At 44.2% G+C, this 17,775-nt stretch overlaps 1 protein-coding gene across 1 annotated transcript; it reads right to left on the bottom strand.

The window, feature by feature from the left end:
- Positions 1 to 9,681: 9,681 nt before the first annotated feature.
- Positions 9,682 to 16,784, bottom strand: GATAD1 (GATA zinc finger domain containing 1). Its single transcript, XM_068973341.1, has 5 exons — positions 16,521 to 16,784; positions 15,669 to 15,794; positions 13,744 to 13,803; positions 12,161 to 12,344; positions 9,682 to 10,209 (listed from the first exon to the last, which is right to left on the bottom strand). Exons 1-5 carry the CDS (start codon positions 16,782 to 16,784, stop codon positions 10,019 to 10,021), a joined length of 825 nt encoding a protein of 274 aa, XP_068829442.1. The 3' UTR covers positions 9,682 to 10,018.
- Positions 16,785 to 17,775: the final 991 nt, after the last annotated feature.

Raw genomic sequence — 17,775 nt, 5'->3', positions numbered from 1 at the left:
AGACACAATCAGATGACCACTCACATCTGTTAGAATGGCTGTTATCAGAAGTACAAGAAATAAAAAATGTTGGCAAGGATGTGGAGAAAATGGAACCCTTGTGCACTGTGGATGAAAACGTAAATGCATCCAGCCACTACAGAGAACAGTATAAAGGCTTCTGAAAAAGTTAAAAACAGAATGACTGTATGATCCAGCATTCCCATCTGGGTCTTTGTCCAGAGAAAACAGGAAACACTAATTCAAAAATACACAAGCACCGCCGTGTTCACTGCAGCATTCTTTACAAGAGCTGAGTTGTGGAAACAACCTGTGTCCATTGATGGGCGAATGGATAAAGAAATGGCAGTTATGTGTGCACAGTATTAACCAGCCTTATAAAAAGGTTTAAGTAACGAAAAAGATTTAGATCTCATAATTTGCAGCAAGACAGGTGGACCTGGAGGGCATTGTGCTAAGTGAAATAAGTCAGAGAAATAAAACCATACAGTTTCACTTAGGTGAAGAATCTAAAAAATAATAATAAAAACACAACCTCATATACAGAGAATGAATTGGTAATTGCAAGAGGTGGAGACAGAGCGTGGAGAGGGGGCGAAACGCGTAAAGCCAAAAGGTACAAACTTCCAGCTGTCAGTCATGGGGATATGATGTACACACAGCACGGGGGCTGTAATTAATAACACTGCATTGTACATCTGACAAGTTGTTAAATCTTAAAACTTTTCATCACAAGAGAAGTCTGTAACTATGTATGGTGGCATATTAGCTAGACTTATGTGGTGGTCATTTTGTGATGTATACAAATACTGAATCATTGATGTTGTACACCTGAAACTAATGTGTCAATTATACCTCAGTTTAAAAATATTTTTTTAAAGTAAACAAGTATCACATTCTATTTGGGAACCATTGCTTTCAATCACCCTTCTTAAATGAAATATCTTAGGCAATGGGGAGGTTCCCCATAATAGCCACTGTGATTCTAGGTTGTCTCAGTAAGATGTTGCCATTTATGTATATACTGACAGCCTCTGGGGCCACAGTTCTTAGACGCAGAACGGGCAGGTGTGCCGGGAGGTGGTGAGCTCGGTTCTCGGAGACTGAGGACTCCACTTCTGTAGCTACACTTGGGTCACTCGGTCTGTGGTTTCACGTGCGCCTTGTTAGTTACATGGAAAATTTATTGAGCCTGGCACATGACAGGTGTCGATCCAGCCCATTCGTGACCAGCTTACCATAGCACAGGTATCTTAGGTGGCCAGAGCCCTACCAGCTCTGCCCGCCAGCTCTGCCGTGCTGGCTTCGCGATCTCCACTAGTGACAGATCTGTTGTCTTTTTCTGAGATTTCTTTTACAGTGGTGGACACTGTAATGGCTTTAAATGTCTTGAAATCTATCTACTCAAGATTGTGCCAGCTGGTGAAACCACCAGATACTTCTTGTCTCCACTTACTTCCGCAAGTCCCACAACAGTTTACACTTTGGACTTACCTTGAGGCTTCGCGAGTCTCCTCACAGTTGCCATCTTGCTTCCTTTAGGTTGACGGGTTCCCATTATTATTCCTTGTTGAAGTGATCTCAGTTCAACCAGACTTAGTGTTTCTGGCTGTCTTTTTTTTAATTGCTGTGTGATTTTATTGTTCTAAATATACAGTAAAAAACAAAGCTAGCCAGAACACATGAAGCGATAGCACACGTAAACCCAAGACAGGCCAGTCTGCACCCGTCCTTCAGAGATGCGGGCACTAATGCTGATGGCAAGGCCAGTGTGCTGTCTGTGGGAGGAGAGGGGCAGGAGAGGGGTGGGGAGGGGGACAGCCCCCTGCCTGTGTGTGCGTGCATCAGCAAGCCTGCACCCGTGGGCACCTGTGGGCAGGAGGGGAGAGGCGCAGGGAGCCAAGGGGCTGGGGGGCCACCCAAGCGTGGGCTCTGCTCACAGGCTCAACCAAGGAGGAAGGAGTCATCCACCACTGAGTTGCCCCACTCAGCTGAGCCTCAGGCTGGGCTGCGGCCACCCCAGAGCCGTCCTCTCCAGGGCAGCTCCTCGGGAAGCAAGACCCTCCCGGCCCACCAGGACATTGTTTGCGCCCGGGACCTGCAGAAACCCCCACCTGGCTGGAGGTCTTGCCAGGCGGCTCTTCCCAGTGGGGCACCCAGGCTGAGCGTCCCTTCTGCCTTTGTTACCCAGAAAGTTTATCTTTAAAAAAAGACAAGGTCATCTCAGATGGGACCCACAAGGTCCCCCCTCAGGTGCCCCAGAAAGGACCAATGACAGAGCAAGGCTAGGGGCAAGGACCTGGCAGGGCCTCCCCGAAGTGCTTACCTTGTGGAGCAGGTTGGCCGCAGAGTCCCAGTGCTGTCGCCCCCGAGACCTGGAGTTTCTCACGCTCCAGTTGTCCTCCAGGAAGGATCCAGACAAACTTCAAGAGCTCAGAAGGCAAACTAAGAGCATCCTGGAGAGTGGCAAAGAGGCAGTGAAATCAAGGGCTTCCAGGCTCCCTTCGCCACAGTTTGGGACCGCCCTGGCATCTCCAGCAGCCGTCTTCAGGACCCACGTTGTTGCTGTTCAGTCGCCCGGTTGTGTCTGACTCTTTGCCACCGCATGGACTGAAGCAAGCCAGGCCTCCCTGTCCCTCACCATACCCTGGAGTTTGCCCAGGTTCATGTTCTTGGCATCACGGATGCCACAGAGTCATCTCATCCTCTGATGCGCCCTTCTCCTCCTGCCCTCGATCTTTCCCAGCATCAGGGTCTTTTCCAATGAGTTGTCAGGACCCGTGTCCTCACCAAAACTGTTGAGTGACAAAACTCAAGCAATTTAGTAAGGATTCTGGGGTCCTTTGGTCGAGGGAAAACCACCCACAGATGCAGGAGGTGCAGGACCTCCCAGCAGCACAGCCTCCTCCCAAATGCCTGGCAGGAGCTTCATCAGCCTGAGAGGCTATGTGGAAACACCTGATTGGTCAGGGGGCCGCAGTAGGAGGCGAGCAAGTCCCAGCTCTGGGGTCAGGTAAACGAGCCACACCTGAGCTGGAGAGTAGTCGAGAGTGCCCAGAGCGCTCAGTGTATGTCGGGTTCCCTGACAGGGGACTAATTACTTTTAACAAGGCTAACTGGTATAAACAGGCCTTTGATGAGCTTCCTCAATTACCCCAAAGCAGGTGTAGAAACTGAAGTCTTTATCAGCTGCATTTTATATACAGAGAGAACTAGCCTGAGGAGCGGTTCTCATCTCTGGCTGCAGGTCAGAGTCGCCTCTGGAACTGTAAACATTTTTTTGGATTTTCTTAAATTTTACTAGATTCTTAGGAACCTAACAGGGTCCTAGTCTCATGCCCACAGACACTGGTTTACTTAGTTGCTTGTGAGAACTTCCCAGCAGGGTTTCCTTTTTCGTTTTGTATTTTGTTTTAGTTGTTAAAGCTCCACAGGGGATTGTAATGTGCTCCTGATTCACTGGTATAAATTCAGGGGAGGGCAGTGGAATCTAAAAACACACTCAAAATCCACATAATTCTTAAAATATAAAACGTGGATAATTCGAGTATGATATTTGTGAATCTGCTAGGTACAAAAGTACTGGAGGAGAATGGATAGAAAATGAATTTTCCTTCAGCAAGAGATGATGGTGTTGGCCTTTGTATTTCAGAACCTCTTAGTCCTGTTAATAAAGCCACAACCATGAGGACCACCAAGTATGGTGGTAGAGGATATGCCCTGACCGAGGGTCCCGGGTGAGCGGAAGGTGAGCTGCAGCCCTGGGCCTCTCCCCAGCCCTGGTGTGGCCGCCATACTGAAACCCTGACAGACGCCAACATGTCCTAAATGCGGCCCCACTGTGAGGCCCCAGTCACAAAGCTGCCCATGTCTCCCTCGTCCAAATTTAGGGCACAGTTAAGACAAAGAGGAATTTAAAATAAGACACTTAATTCTGTTGAAAATAAGGCAACAGATTTTCCTTTAGGTCTGAGTATTTACCTTAGAAAACTTGTATTTTCTCACACTCTTTGAAATGTATTTTTAAGAAACTAAATAAGCCTTAGTCAGGTTTGCGCCCTAGCAGTGTCTCTCTCAAGGCCCTGGGAGCCAAGCCTTTGACATGTAACTGTCAGGACAGGGCACCCCATCCTCCAGTTTCTGTGGAGAGTAGGAGCCACACTTCAGTGCCCCAAACTGCTCAAGTCTTCCTGTCATACAGATGTGTTTGCCCCTTTCACCCCTCAGAAAGTCAGTTAGCTAACGGAGGCGGTCACCCCAATCACCAGGAAGAGCTGCATGTGACAAATGGTGCTCTCCAGTTCCCGGAGGACCACTTACTGTCTATCTGGAGAACATGTATACAATGACTGTCCCTGCTTGGCCGCACAAAAGGGCCTTTGTGCGACCTTTGTTTCTGCGACCTTAGCCAAATGCCTGTGATGGGGCAGCGCATTCTAATTTAACCCTCAGTCAACAGTGTTTTCTTTCTCTACTACCTTTTTGGAGAAGATGTCTGAATTGAGAGTTTTTTCAAACTGTATATTTCCCTAAGAGCACCTTCATTCTTTAAAGTTATGGTCTTTTTAACTTGCACCTTTCCTACCCACAGGGAGAAGTACTGAAGGTATTAGGTGTTTTTGTCAAACTTGCTCCCTTCCACAACAGGTGGGACACAGGAGTGAGAGTAATGTGAAATAGTGATGATGTCACTAGAAGCTGAGGCTGATTGGAGCTGCTGTTTGTAATTGAGTAATTACTTCAAGCTAGTCTGTCATGGTCAGTGAGAAATAATGGTTCATGATTCCCACTTCTTGAACAGAAAAGAGTTTTTTAACTATATACACATTGTTAGGAATTAAAAATGTTAATAACCCGATGTGTTCATCTTTCCCTTTGTGACATCCTTCATTACTTTTCAATTAAAAGAAATTTATCAAAATAATACACGTACACAGTTATTTTTTTTAAAAGGCCAAGTTAATTCTAAATAGTTGTAATGAAAAACAGCAATTCTTTGCTTTATCCTTCAGTGTCTCCATAACTGTATCAGGATTTACAGAGCCATGTAGAAAGGTAAGAACCTGTTACAGAAATATTACCTTACACAATGATTGGAGCCCGCTGAACAGCCTGTGTAAGGCTTTTGCTTCTGTGTCCAGGCTGGGGTCTAAAATCACCAGGGCAGGCAGTCTGGAGGGAAGATGAACGTGAAAGGAGAGCAAGGACAAACTGGAGCCTGCATTTGTCTCTCAGCCCCTTGGCGACGAGGCTGGGAACAGTCTGTGGGCCACATTGGCACAGACCTTCCGTTATAGGATTAGACACAGATCTACACTGTAACAGGAGCCACTGGTGTTTGCTAAGGAGGCAAATGAAAACCCAATCTTAATTCTAAAAGGTACTACACAAGTGTCCACCAATTTATAAACAAATGATCAGTTTATACACTGGTTTCAAAATATTTCATTTAATAAATACCTTACTTTGTATCCATTTTATTGATCGGTCATTCTTTGAGAATCCTAGTATCTATTACATATTGATGACAAATCCTCACTCCAAATCACGAGTACTACACTAGTGTCTTCCACTTACACCACTGTGGGGTGGAAAACCCTTATTTACATGAAACAAATGAATGAAGTAAATTCAAAGTAAATATATTGGGAAAAATACATTTTAATCCACAACTCTGAATACTAGCATTTAGTTATTTACAATGGTATTTACAATCAATTTTACAACAACTTTTGTGAAGAGATTAACTAGAACATAGACCTATGTATCTACAGTATACAAATCGTAACTTTCTTCCAACTAATAAGCCATAATGGTGTATAAAAATGGTAACAGTTAAAACTGCTACAATTCAAAATCATTATAATTAAATTAGATTCTGGTAAATTTTCCTGGGGTTGGGAAATAATGGTCAGCTCAGAAGAGGAGAGGAGGCAAGTACATGTAAGCCCCACTTCCTCCTACTTTGAAGCTGTTGCTCCCCAAAGCAGATGACCTGCCCTTGAAGTAAAATCTGTCCCTGAATCCTGACTAGAATTCCTGTGCCTGACCTTCTAAATCTCAAACACTGTTTTAGGCCTGCTGTGATGAATCCACAGCAGATGGCTTTAACTTTGGGGTGGACTTTTTTTTAGATATCAGTGCTCAGTTGCTCAGTCATGTCTGACTCTGCAACATGTCTGACTCTTTGCAACGTGTCCAACTCTTTGCAACTACATGGACTGCAGCACACCAGACCTCCCTGTCCATCACCAACTCCTGGAGTTTACTCAAACTCATGTCCATTGAGTCGGTTATGCCATCCAACCATCTCATCCTGTCATCCCGTTCTCCTCACGCCTTCAATCTTTCCCAGCATCAGGGTCTTCTCAAATAAGTCAGTTCTTCACATTAGGTGGCCAAAGTATTGGAGTTTCAGCTTCAACATCAATCCTTCCAATGAACACCCCGGACTGATCTCCTTTAGGATGGACTGGTTGGATCTCCTTGCAGTCCAAGGGACTCTCAAGAGTCTTCTCCAACACCACAGTTCGAAAGCATCAATTCTTCGGTGCTCAGCTTTCTTTACAGTCCAACTCTCAAATCCATACATGACTACTGGAAAAACTTTAGCCTTGACTAGACAGACCTTTGTTGGCAAAGTAATGTCTCTGTTTTTTAATATGCTGTCTAGGTTGGTCATAACTTTTATTCCAAGGAGCAAGTGTCTTTTAGTTTCATGGCTGAGTCACCATCTGCAGTGATTTTGGAGCCCCCTCAAAATAAAATCTGTCACTGTTTTTATTGCTTCCCCATTTATTTGCCATGAAGTGATAGGACCGGATGCCATGGTCTTAGTTTTCTGAATGCTGAGCTTTAAGCCAACTTTTTCACTCTCCTCTTTCATCAAGAGGCTCTTTAGTTCTTCTTCACTTTCTACAATAAGGGTGGTGTCATCTGCCTATCTGAGGTTATTAATATTTCTCCTGGCAATCTTGATTCCAGCTTGTGATTCTTCCAGCCCAGCGTTTCTCATGATGTACTCTGCATAGAAGTTAAATAAGCAGGGTGACAATACACAGCCTTGACGTACTCCTTTTCCTATTTGGAACCAGTATGTTGTTTCATGTCCAGTTCTAACTCTTGCTTCCTGACCTGCATATAGGTTTCTCAAGAGGCAGGTTAGGTGGTCTGGTATTCCCATCTCTAGAAGAATTTTCCAGTTTGTTGTGACCCACACAGTCAAAGGCTTTGGCATAGTCAATAAAGCAGAAGTAGATGTTTTTCTGGAACTCTCTTGCTTTTTCCATGATCCAGCGGATGTTGGCAATTTGATCTCTGGTTCCTCTGCCTTTTCTAAATCCAGCTTGAACATCTGAAGTTCATGGTTAATGTACTGTTGAAGCTAGGCTTGGAGAATTTTGAGCATTACTTTGCTAGCGTATGAGATGAGTGTCATTGTGTGGTAGTTTGAGCATTCTTTGGCGTTTCCTTTTTTGGGGACTGGAATGAAAACAGACCTTTTCCAGTCCTGTGGCCACTGCTGAGTTTTCCAAATTTACTGATAATGGTGGAGGGTTCTGACAAAACGTGGTCCACTGGAGAAGGGAATGGCAAACCACTTCAGTTCTTGCCTTGAAAACCTCATGAACAGTATGAAAAGGCAAAAAGATAGGACACTGAAATATGAACTCCCTGGGTTGGTTGGTGGCCAATATGCTACTGGAGATCAGTGGAGAAATAACTCCAGAAAGAATGAAGAGAAGGAGCCAAAGCAAAACAACACCCAGCTGTGGATATGACTGGTGACAGAAGCAAGGTCTGATGCTGCAAAGAGCAATACTGCACAGGAACCTGGAATGTTAGGTCCATGAATCAAGGCAAATTGGAAGTAGTCAAACAGGAGATGGCAAGAGTAAACATTGACATTTTAGGAATGTCAGTGAACTAAAATGGACTGGAAATGGTGAATTTAACTCAGATGACCATTATATCTACTACTGTGGGCAAGAATCCCTTAGAAGAAATGGAGTAGCCATCATAGTCTACAAGAGTCCAAAATGCAGTACTTGGATGGAATCTCAAAAACAGAATGATCTCTGTTCATTTCCAAGGCAAACAATTCCATATCATGGTAATTCACATCTATGCCCCAACCAATAATGCTGAAGAAGCTGAAGTTGAATAGTTCTATGAAGACCTACAAGACCTTTTAGAACTAACACCCAAAAGACATCCTTTTCATTATAGGAGACTGGAATATAAAAGTAGGAAGTCAAGATATACCTGGAGTAATGGGCAAATTTGGCCTTGGAGTACAGAATGAAGCAGGGCAAAGGCTAACAGAGTTTTGCCAAGAGAGCGCACTGGTCATAGCAAACACCCTCTTCCAACAACACAAGAGAAGACTCTACACATGGACATCACCAGATGGTCAACAGTGAAAAATCAGACTGATTATGTTCTTTGCAGCCAAAGATGGAGCAGCTCTATACAGTCAGCAAAAACAAGACCAGGAGCTGACTATGGCTCAGATCATGAACTCCTTAATACCAAATTCAGACTGAAATTGAAGAAAGTAGGGAAAACCGCTAGACCATTCAGGTATGACATAAATCAAATCCCTTACAACTATATATAGAAAGTGACAAATAGATTCAAGGGATTAGATCTGATAGAGTGCCTGAAGAACTATGGACAGAGGTTCATGACACTGTACAGGAGACAGGGATCAAGACCATTCCCAAGAAAAAGAATTGCAAAAAGGCATAATGGTTGTCTGAGGAGGCCTTACAAACAGCTATGAAAAGAAGAGAAATGAAAGGCAAAGGAGAAAAGGAAAGATAAATCCATTTGAATGCAGAATATACCCACTTGAATGCAGAGTTCCAAAGAATAGCAAGGAGAGATAAGAAAGGCTTCCTCAGAGATCAATGCGAAGAAATAGAGGAAAACAATAGAATGGGAAAGACTAGAGATCTCTTCAGGAAAATTAGAGATACCAAGGGAACATTTCATGCAAGGATGGGCATAATAAAGAAATGGTATGGATCAAACAGAAGCAGAAGATATTAAGAAGATGTGGCAAGAATACACAGAAGAGCTATACAAAAAAGATCTTCACGACTCAGATAATCATGATGGTGTGATCACTCACATAGTGCCAAACATCCTGGAATGCGAAGTCAAAAGGGCCTTAGGAAGCATCACTACGAACAAAGCTAGTGGAGGTGATGGGATTCCAGTTAAGCTATTTCAAATCCTAAAAGATATCAATCTAATGCCCTGTTAATCATTTTTATGGCTGTCCAATGTTAGTCCTAGGTGCAGTCAAGAAACTACTGCTCTGGGGTGTCTACACAGCATATTTCCTGTGTGTTCACTGAAGGTGACTGTCCACACTATAAGCCTAACTTTTTGATGAAGCCTCGTTCCGACTGAGAAAGTAGGTCAGAGCAGTGAAGAGCAGCTCTATTAAAATCAACCAAATGATTCTGAATTTCTCCCTACTACAGAAGAATTAGATGAAAGTTTTAAAATGCCTGGGCTAATAAAAATCATCTACCAATCACTTTCCTTAATAAAGCAGTCAACAGTCTGTTAATATATTTTCTAGATAATAAAGCTTTTTAAAGAGATACTGTGAGAGATATTGTTGATCATAGCTATATTTTGCTTGATTTAGCCCTTGGTTAGAAATTTATATCTTAATTTATTCTTATAGAAAAATACAACCCATTTTATGAGTTTCTAGAAATAAATTAAGGAGAAAAATAGACACTACCTGTTCCTAATAGTCTCCCTGGAAATGACAGTATTTGCCTGGGAGGACATACACACTTAATGTGTATGTAATACTTCATTTCAAAATATATTTAATTCTTTTCTATCTCTCTTAATTTTCTAAGTGACTAGTAATAAACAAGCTAGTGATTACTTTAGTCATTTTTCCATCCAAGAATTTCATTACAGAAACATGTGGCATGTCTTACAGTGGTACAGATACAAGGGAACTAGAAATCCAGGTTTACTTCTTAAACTATAAATGGTTGGCAACTGTTTCCTTTATAGTTATTGCAGGAGTAGGTCCAACATGAGTCCATATATAGCCCTTCTCTGGTCTGGTGGGAACTGTGGGAAATGGTGATGAACGTGACTTGAAATATTCAGAAGGTGCATGACAGACAAATTCCAAGTATTCCATCTTCCTTGGAAGATCCTCCTCTGGTCCTGGAAGGGAGCCACCATTTACATTTTTGAAGATATATATCATTTTCATAAAAATTAAAATTCCTCAACACTACAAGAAACTGGTCTGGTGCTAACCTGACATTAGTCCTTGAAATATGTATCATTTTGAAGTTACTTCCCATCATTTTTTTCTGCTTTTAACTGCTTAAGGAAGTTAGCATTCTTTCCAAAGTATAACTCAATATAGAAAGGATTTTAAAAGTGATATTTAGCCTTATATAATGTCTACTATATGTCTGCTGCTGCTAAGTCACCTCAGTCGTGTCCGACTCTGTGTGACCCCATAGACAGCAGCCCACCAGGCTCCTGGGATTCTCCAGGCAAGAACACTGGAGTGGGGTGCCATTTCCTTCTCCAATGCATTAAAGTGAAAAGTGAAAGTGAAGTCGCTCAGTCGTGTCCGACTCTCAGCAACACCATGGACTGTAGCTCACCAGGCTCCTCCGTCCATGGGATTTTCCAGGCAATAGTACTGGAGTGGGGTGCCATTGCCTTCTCCGCTACTATTTATCTACATTCATCTAAATACTTGACAGATACATCAATGCTTTGAATCCTCACAGCAACCCTCTGAGTTAGGTACCATGATTATTCCCATTTTACATGAGGGAAAGAGGCAAGAGAGATGAAGGAACGTGCTCAAGATCACACAGCTAGTAAGTGGCTGTCCTATGAACCCAAACAGTCTAGTTCCAGAGTCTGGGCTCTGAAACTTTATGATATGTGGTCTCCTTCAGAACATTGGGAAGAGGAGGTGAGAGAGAAGCCCGAGAGGTGGTTCGGGCACATTACTGCCTCTGCTGATGATCCGATCTGATGGGACGGGTAAGTTCACTCTTCTATGTACTTACAAGCAGAAGACTAAAACAGCTCGGCCATGTGTCAAAACTTGACACGCAGGTGAGAATAACAGTGATACTTTATTTGTCCTTCCGTTCTCTCGGAAAAATATCTTTTGTGTTTTTTCTTAGAATGAAAAAGTAATGTATGCTCATTGTAGAAAGGTTGAAAAGTTTGGGGGTAATTTAAAAACTCTAAACACTTTCAAAATTCTATTCATCAACAACTTCTTGTGAGTCTATGTCAAGAATCAATTCTTTGGTGAGCCTTGAAATCAGTGAGTACAGTGACTGCCATTTCAACCACCACCACCAATATAACAGGTTGCAAATGGTCCAGGATGACATGTGTGATATGTAGAGGAGCATATGTTAAGAATTTGTAAGATGTTGAAACATAAACATGACAGTTCCTTTAGAAATTATTTTTAAGTAACTTTTTGTATGTTACCTAAATAATCTAGTTCTTGAGCAATAAATTCTTTTACTAGAGTTTAACCCTGGGTCACCCAGAAACATCTTATCCACACAGCTTTTTAGTAGGTGCATACTGCCCCATAACTCAAAATGATTGATAGCCTCAAACCCTAGCTTTATAAAATTTCATATTTTCTGTAAAATTATCTCTTTTGTACTTATGCTTCTTTGTTATGGACTGAATTGTATGCCTCCAAATTCATATGCTGAAGTCCTAATCCCTAATGTGGTAACATTTGGAGAGAGGGCATTTAGAGAGGTATTCAAGGTTAAATGAAGCTGTAAGGACGCAGCTCTCATCCAATAGAACTGGTGACCTTCTAAGAAGAGGAAGAGATGCCAGGAGTACACGCACACAGAGGTAAGCTCATGTGAGGACACACGCAGGAAGTGGCTGTCCACAAGCCAGGCAGAGAGCTCTCACCAGAAACCGACCCTGACAGCACCTCGATCCTGGACTTGCAGCCTCCAGAACTGTGAGACAGGAAATTTCTATTGTTTAGCCCATTCAGTTTATCGTATTTTGTCATGGCAGCCCGAGCAGATGAATACACTTTCACATAATAACGGGAAATAAACTGGTTCAAGAACCTGTCCGTCCCTGTCTAACTCACCCACAATGTAGGACGCAGGGTCGAACTGGTCCCTGGGGCTAGCGAGAGTGGGAATGAGCCACGTCAGCGCCGCACTCTTCTCACAGTACTGGTCCTGGATGAAACCTCTGATCTGAGCATAGTAGGGTTTTCCATCTTGTTCATCAATTACAGAAACAACATCTCCAATTTGGTAATACACTCCCTGGGAGAAACAGAAGATAAGTCTATATTTAAAATAACAGAACAACACTACAGGTGTGAACTGAAACTTCCTTCATATGAAAACAACAGTTTTCCAAGTGGTCAACAGAAGGTCTTCGAGAAGGTCTGGTGCGGCGGCATTTGCATGGTTGTGATTGATGCCGATTCTACGGCTGTTTCTTTCCCTGTCTTCGGCGGTGCTGGGGCTTGGCTGCTGTGCTCTCCTCACTGGGACCTGTGGGCTTTCTCTAGCTGTGGTGCACAGGCTCTCTTGTTGCAGCCAGAGGGCTTCTTGTGGTGGTGTGTGGGCTCAGCAGTTGCAGCACATGGGCTCTCTAATTGTGGCTCACTGTCTTAGCTGCCCCTAGGCTTATGGGATCTTACTTCCCGGATCAGGGATCAAACCCGAGTCCCTTGCACTGGAAGGCAGATTCTCAATCAATAAACCACCAGGGAAGTCCCTGAAGTTGTTTTATTTTTGAATAAAAAAATTTCACATACACATGATGACTTGCAGCTGGAGAAAACATTTGCTTATAAAAATAATTTTATATCACAATAGTACAATCCCTACCTTTTTCCGCCAGAACCACTGCACTGGACAAAGTTAAGTGACTTGCTAAAAGCTACATGAGGGAGCACTGCAGCTGAGGCTCCTATACCAGCTCAGGAGCCTACCTCTGTACAGTCTGAGAGAGCAGTGCTTTTACGAAAACAACTTCGCCTCTCTCTCCCTCACCATGGACTTCCAGGAGCAGCCAATCCCCACTACGGCCTTTCTCCTCTCACTTCTTGAAGGCCTTTTTGAACGTCTGTGCCCACTCCCATCTCTGTGTCGGCTCCATCCCCTATTTGTCCAAATCTCTCCTCTCCCTCCTTAGCCGTCAGTGTTCGCAGGCTGACTAGGATGGCTCGTTGTCCTGGCTCCACACCACACATCTGTATTTTTAAAACAATTCCCATAATCTACATTTAAAAATACTTAAGATCCTCATATAATATTTCAGTAGGCAACTTCCTCTCCCCACTCAGCTCTGGATGTTATTTAATACCATGTACGGGGAAAAAGAGTTTAGAAAGGAACAAAATACACATCCACACCTTCTACAGAGCAGCAAAGACCTTTAGACGAACCCAATATTTTAGTACCGCCTTATGCCTTCCAGGTGGCTCAGGGGTAAAGAATCCACTTGCAATGCCGGAGATGGAGCTTCAGTCCCAGGGTGGGAAGACCCACTAGAGGAGCAAATAGCAAACCACTCCAGTACTCTTGCCTTGGAAATCTCATGGGCAGAGGAGCGTGGCAGGTTACAGTCCACGGGGTCACAAGAGTTGGATAAGTGACTAAACAATACAAACACAATGCATTCAAATCTTCCTTCAATAACTATGATGCTCACCTTGTAGAAGATGGATTCTGCAGTGATTATGGTGGAAACAGACTCAGGAGCTTTGATGGGCTATGAAAAAACAGAAGTAAAAAATATTAGCACATTCATTGTGTGTATGTGTGTGTGTGTGTGTGTAGTGTGTGTGTGTGTGTGTGTGTAGTGTGTATGTATGTGTAGTGTGTATAGGCAATTTTCCAGCCACATATGAGTTCTGTAATCTGAGAAATACTAAAGTTGTTTGGTGACAAGAACTGCAGTGTTAAATAAAAAATCTTCTGAACATTGCGTTTAAGCATGGTCTGAATATTTCTGCTGTTATTTCCGTTACCTTTAGCTTAAAAATTGCTGAGAATCAAAGGACAAGCTCCTGATTATGTGGCTGATACCTAACAGAACCCTTATCAGAGCTTTATTACACATAACAATCTAATTTTAAAAAGTATCTGTAGCTTTAATGGCCTGAGCACGACAGAGGTGGAAATAACAAACAAGTCTCCTCAAAGACATTTTCCATCTCAACTTAAGTATAGCTATGATAATACAATCAGAACTAGTTTTCTAACAAGTCTGACCAAGGCCAAAGGAAGCTTTCTTGGGAGTTGCTAGTAATTTGCCACCACTCAATCATCGAAATTTCTTCTGAAGCTGTAATACACACTCTTATGCCACAACACAGTAACCACGCCTTCCCAAATATGTCTTGATATCCCTGAAGAAAGTGGTTGCCAGAGAAATTGATATTAAAATACTTTCAGAAAACATATTCCACCATACAGAAGAGGAAAAGGGTATTTAAGTGTGTACAACTATAATCAAGTATTCACATATTTTGTCTAGTCAATAATCCCATTTTAGAAAGCAAATTTATTAAAATCCTAAATAAATTAGAAGCAACTACTCTCAAGAAAGGGGCTTCCCTGGTGGCTCAGAGGTTAAAGTGTCTGCCTCCAATGCAGGAGACCCTAGTTCGATCCCTGAGTTGGGAAGATCCCCTGGAGAAGGAAATAGTAACCCACTCCAGTATTCTTGCCTGGAGAATCCCATGGACGGAGAAAACTGGTAGGCTACAGTCCATGGGGTCGCAAAGAGTTGGACACGACTGAGTGACTTCCCTTTCCCTTTACTCTCAAGAAAAAGAATCCACAATCTGCACAAGAATATAATGCAAGGCCTCTCTGAGTTTTTTAAATGAATACACCCAACTTCAGAAAATGCCTCTACTGGTGAGTGAAGCATTTCTGTTCTGAAAGCAGAGTACCATACTGAGGTTTTTAAAAAAAAAAAAAAAAACAGTATCGAATGCTTTGCCCAGTGTGTTTGACCACTGTCCCTTGTATTTACAAAACCAAAAATAAGCTTTCAGTTATCTCAGCACAAGTCTTTCAATCATCTATTTTCTTAGAGATAAACATTTAGTAAAACTTTTGATTCATATTCATCAAGTTGATCATTGTAAATCAGTAAGAAACATTTTTCTGGAGCCATATAACAAGCAAATACGGAACTGAATGAATTCCAGTGTTATTATTTACTTAGAGCTTTATGGAAAAAAAAAAAAAATACCATGCCCATACCAAGAACTGTAACTCCATCTCATCTTTTGCATAGAGAACCCAATAAAATGTGCTCAAGATTTAGGTTTCTTTTAGAATCATGTTTTATGTTCCCCAGGGGGAAAAAAAACCTAAAACAAGGAAAAGAGGATATCGTTAACTTTATAACAGTAAGCCTCCTAAAAGAGCTCCTTCCCTTTCTGAAAGCCTGGATCAGTCCCCAGAAGGCTACAGAAGAGCTGCCAAGAGCAGAGTCCAAGTTCAATGGTGAGATGAAGGCGGTGGTTGGTCACACTACACACAATGCCAGAAGGCGGTGGTTGGTCACACTACACACAATGCCACAATTACAGTACAAGACACTGTCCACAATCATCTTACATTTTTTAATTTAAAAATATGTCTTCTCCCTTTCCCTTTAGTGGAAACTTTCTTTTCAGCAGCTGGAGCAGATTTGTATTTAGTGTTTCTGAGCCGAGCAGACCTCCTGTGAATTTCCTGCTTACTCTGTTACATAAACAAAGAACAAAAAAAAGAGAAATAAAAAGTGTAGAAAGGTTGCTGTCCTGATACAACCATCTTACAAGGATCCCAGAATATGCACTTTAAACGAACATTCAAAAATAAACTAAGAGTGCAACTTTTCTTTTCATGCTGGGTAATAATCAAACGAACTGGCTTAATTTAAAAACGGAGAGCCACAGGCAAACATCTCCAGAGACTCCAAAAAAGGTGTGAACTACTTGTAAAAGGGCAACGGGCAGCAAGAGGAGTCGGTTTATGCCAAGGTAAGCCCTTTCATCGGTTGCGTTTATAACGCAAAAGTCCTTAAAAATTCAACTCTCCTAAGCTAGAGAATGGGTGTGGTATGCCACCTCCTGCAATGGAACACTTATGTTACTACTGAAAACGACCTGATTATCTTAATAACATGCCATTATGACAAAGTAAACTTTATTAACAGGGAAAGAGGTCCAGTAGCCGTGACCCCGTAGACATCTCTGTGTAAACGTAGGTACCCTGAGATGTCCGGTTGCTACCCAAAGTATCACAGGGGAGGGATTTCTGAGGGGTTTTTCCTCTTCCTGCTTCTCTAGACTTTAAACTTCTCATGAGAAAAGGTGCTGATAAGGGGCCAAACCAACGACGACCTTCTCGTCGCGGACGGGAGGGGGCGGCCCGGCCCAGTCTGCCGGGAGGCCTCCGCCCACGGGAGGGGCCGCAGGGGCTCACCTGCTTGCCGCCCCCGCCCCCGTTGCTCTGCGGAGGGGCGGCCGAGGTGCTGGCGAAGGTCGCGGCGCCGAAGCCACCCCCTGCGCCGCCGCCGCCGCCGCCGCCCCCTGTGCCGCCGGCCACCCCCGGGCAGGAGCCCCCGCCGCCTGCGCCGCCCCGGCCTGTGCAGTGGTGGCAGAGGATCTCCCCCTGCGGGCCCTTCTTCCACATGGAGGACGACGTGGTCTTGCAGACGCTGCAGGTGGGCTTCAGGCCCAGCGGCATGGTGGCCGGCTCGGGCGGCCCCCGCGGGCGCAGCGACACGGGAATGGCGACCGCCGGCCTCGGCGGCCCGCGGGCCGGCCCGCCACTCCCACAGACAGAAGAGCGGCGCGGGCGCGGCGCCGAGCTGCCCAAGCCGGGACCGGGCCGCGGCCGCCGCCCCCTGGAGGCAGGAAGCCGGTTCCGCCCGCTCCGCAGCCAGCTCCAGCCTCGGCGGCCCGAAGCGCCAGAAGGCGGGGCGGGGCGGGGCGGGGCCTGGAAGGACAGCCTGGCCTCGGCCTTAGGGGGCTTCCGGTGATGGGCGGGGCCGCACACTGGCCGCTCCTCCGACCGGAAGTGCCTTCCCTGGAATTACTGGGACTGCGGGGAGGTTCGGAGAAGGCAGTGGTACCCCACTCCAGTACTCTTGCCTAGAAAATCCCATGGACAGAGGAGCCTGGTAGGCTGCAGTCCATGGGGTCGCTACTAGTCAGACACGACTGAGCTACTTCACTTTCACTTTTCACTTGCATGCATTGGAGAAGGAAATGGCAACCCACTCCAGTGTTCTTGCCTGGAGAATCCCAGGGACAGGGGAGCCTGGTGGGCTGCCGTCTATGAGGTCGCACAGAGTCGGACACGACTGAAGCGACTTAGCAGCAGCAGCAGCAGCAGCAGCGGGGAGGTTCACGAGCTTTTCGGCATTTTAGGCCTACGATTGGCTTATAAAACGCCTCAGTTCAGTTCAGTCGCTCAGTCGTGTCCTAAGTGAATCTAAATTCCAGATAAGCAACTAATAACTTACTAACGCCAATGTATCCTATGCAATGTTCGTTATCTGAATTCAAATTTAACTGGGCAGCCTGTATTTTTAATTTTCCAAGTCTGGCTCTCGTACTTAGGACCTCCTTACACTCTTTAAAATTATAATTTACACCCCCATATACGTTTGCTTACAAGGGACATTTGAGTATTAGGAGTTGAAACATACTTTAAACCCCTGGAGACCACGCAT

Source organism: Capricornis sumatraensis, chromosome 5 (genome assembly GCF_032405125.1).
Source record: "Capricornis sumatraensis isolate serow.1 chromosome 5, serow.2, whole genome shotgun sequence".
NCBI lineage: Eukaryota > Metazoa > Chordata > Mammalia > Artiodactyla > Bovidae > Capricornis > Capricornis sumatraensis.
This window is presented reverse-complemented; position numbering and strand designations above follow the sequence as displayed.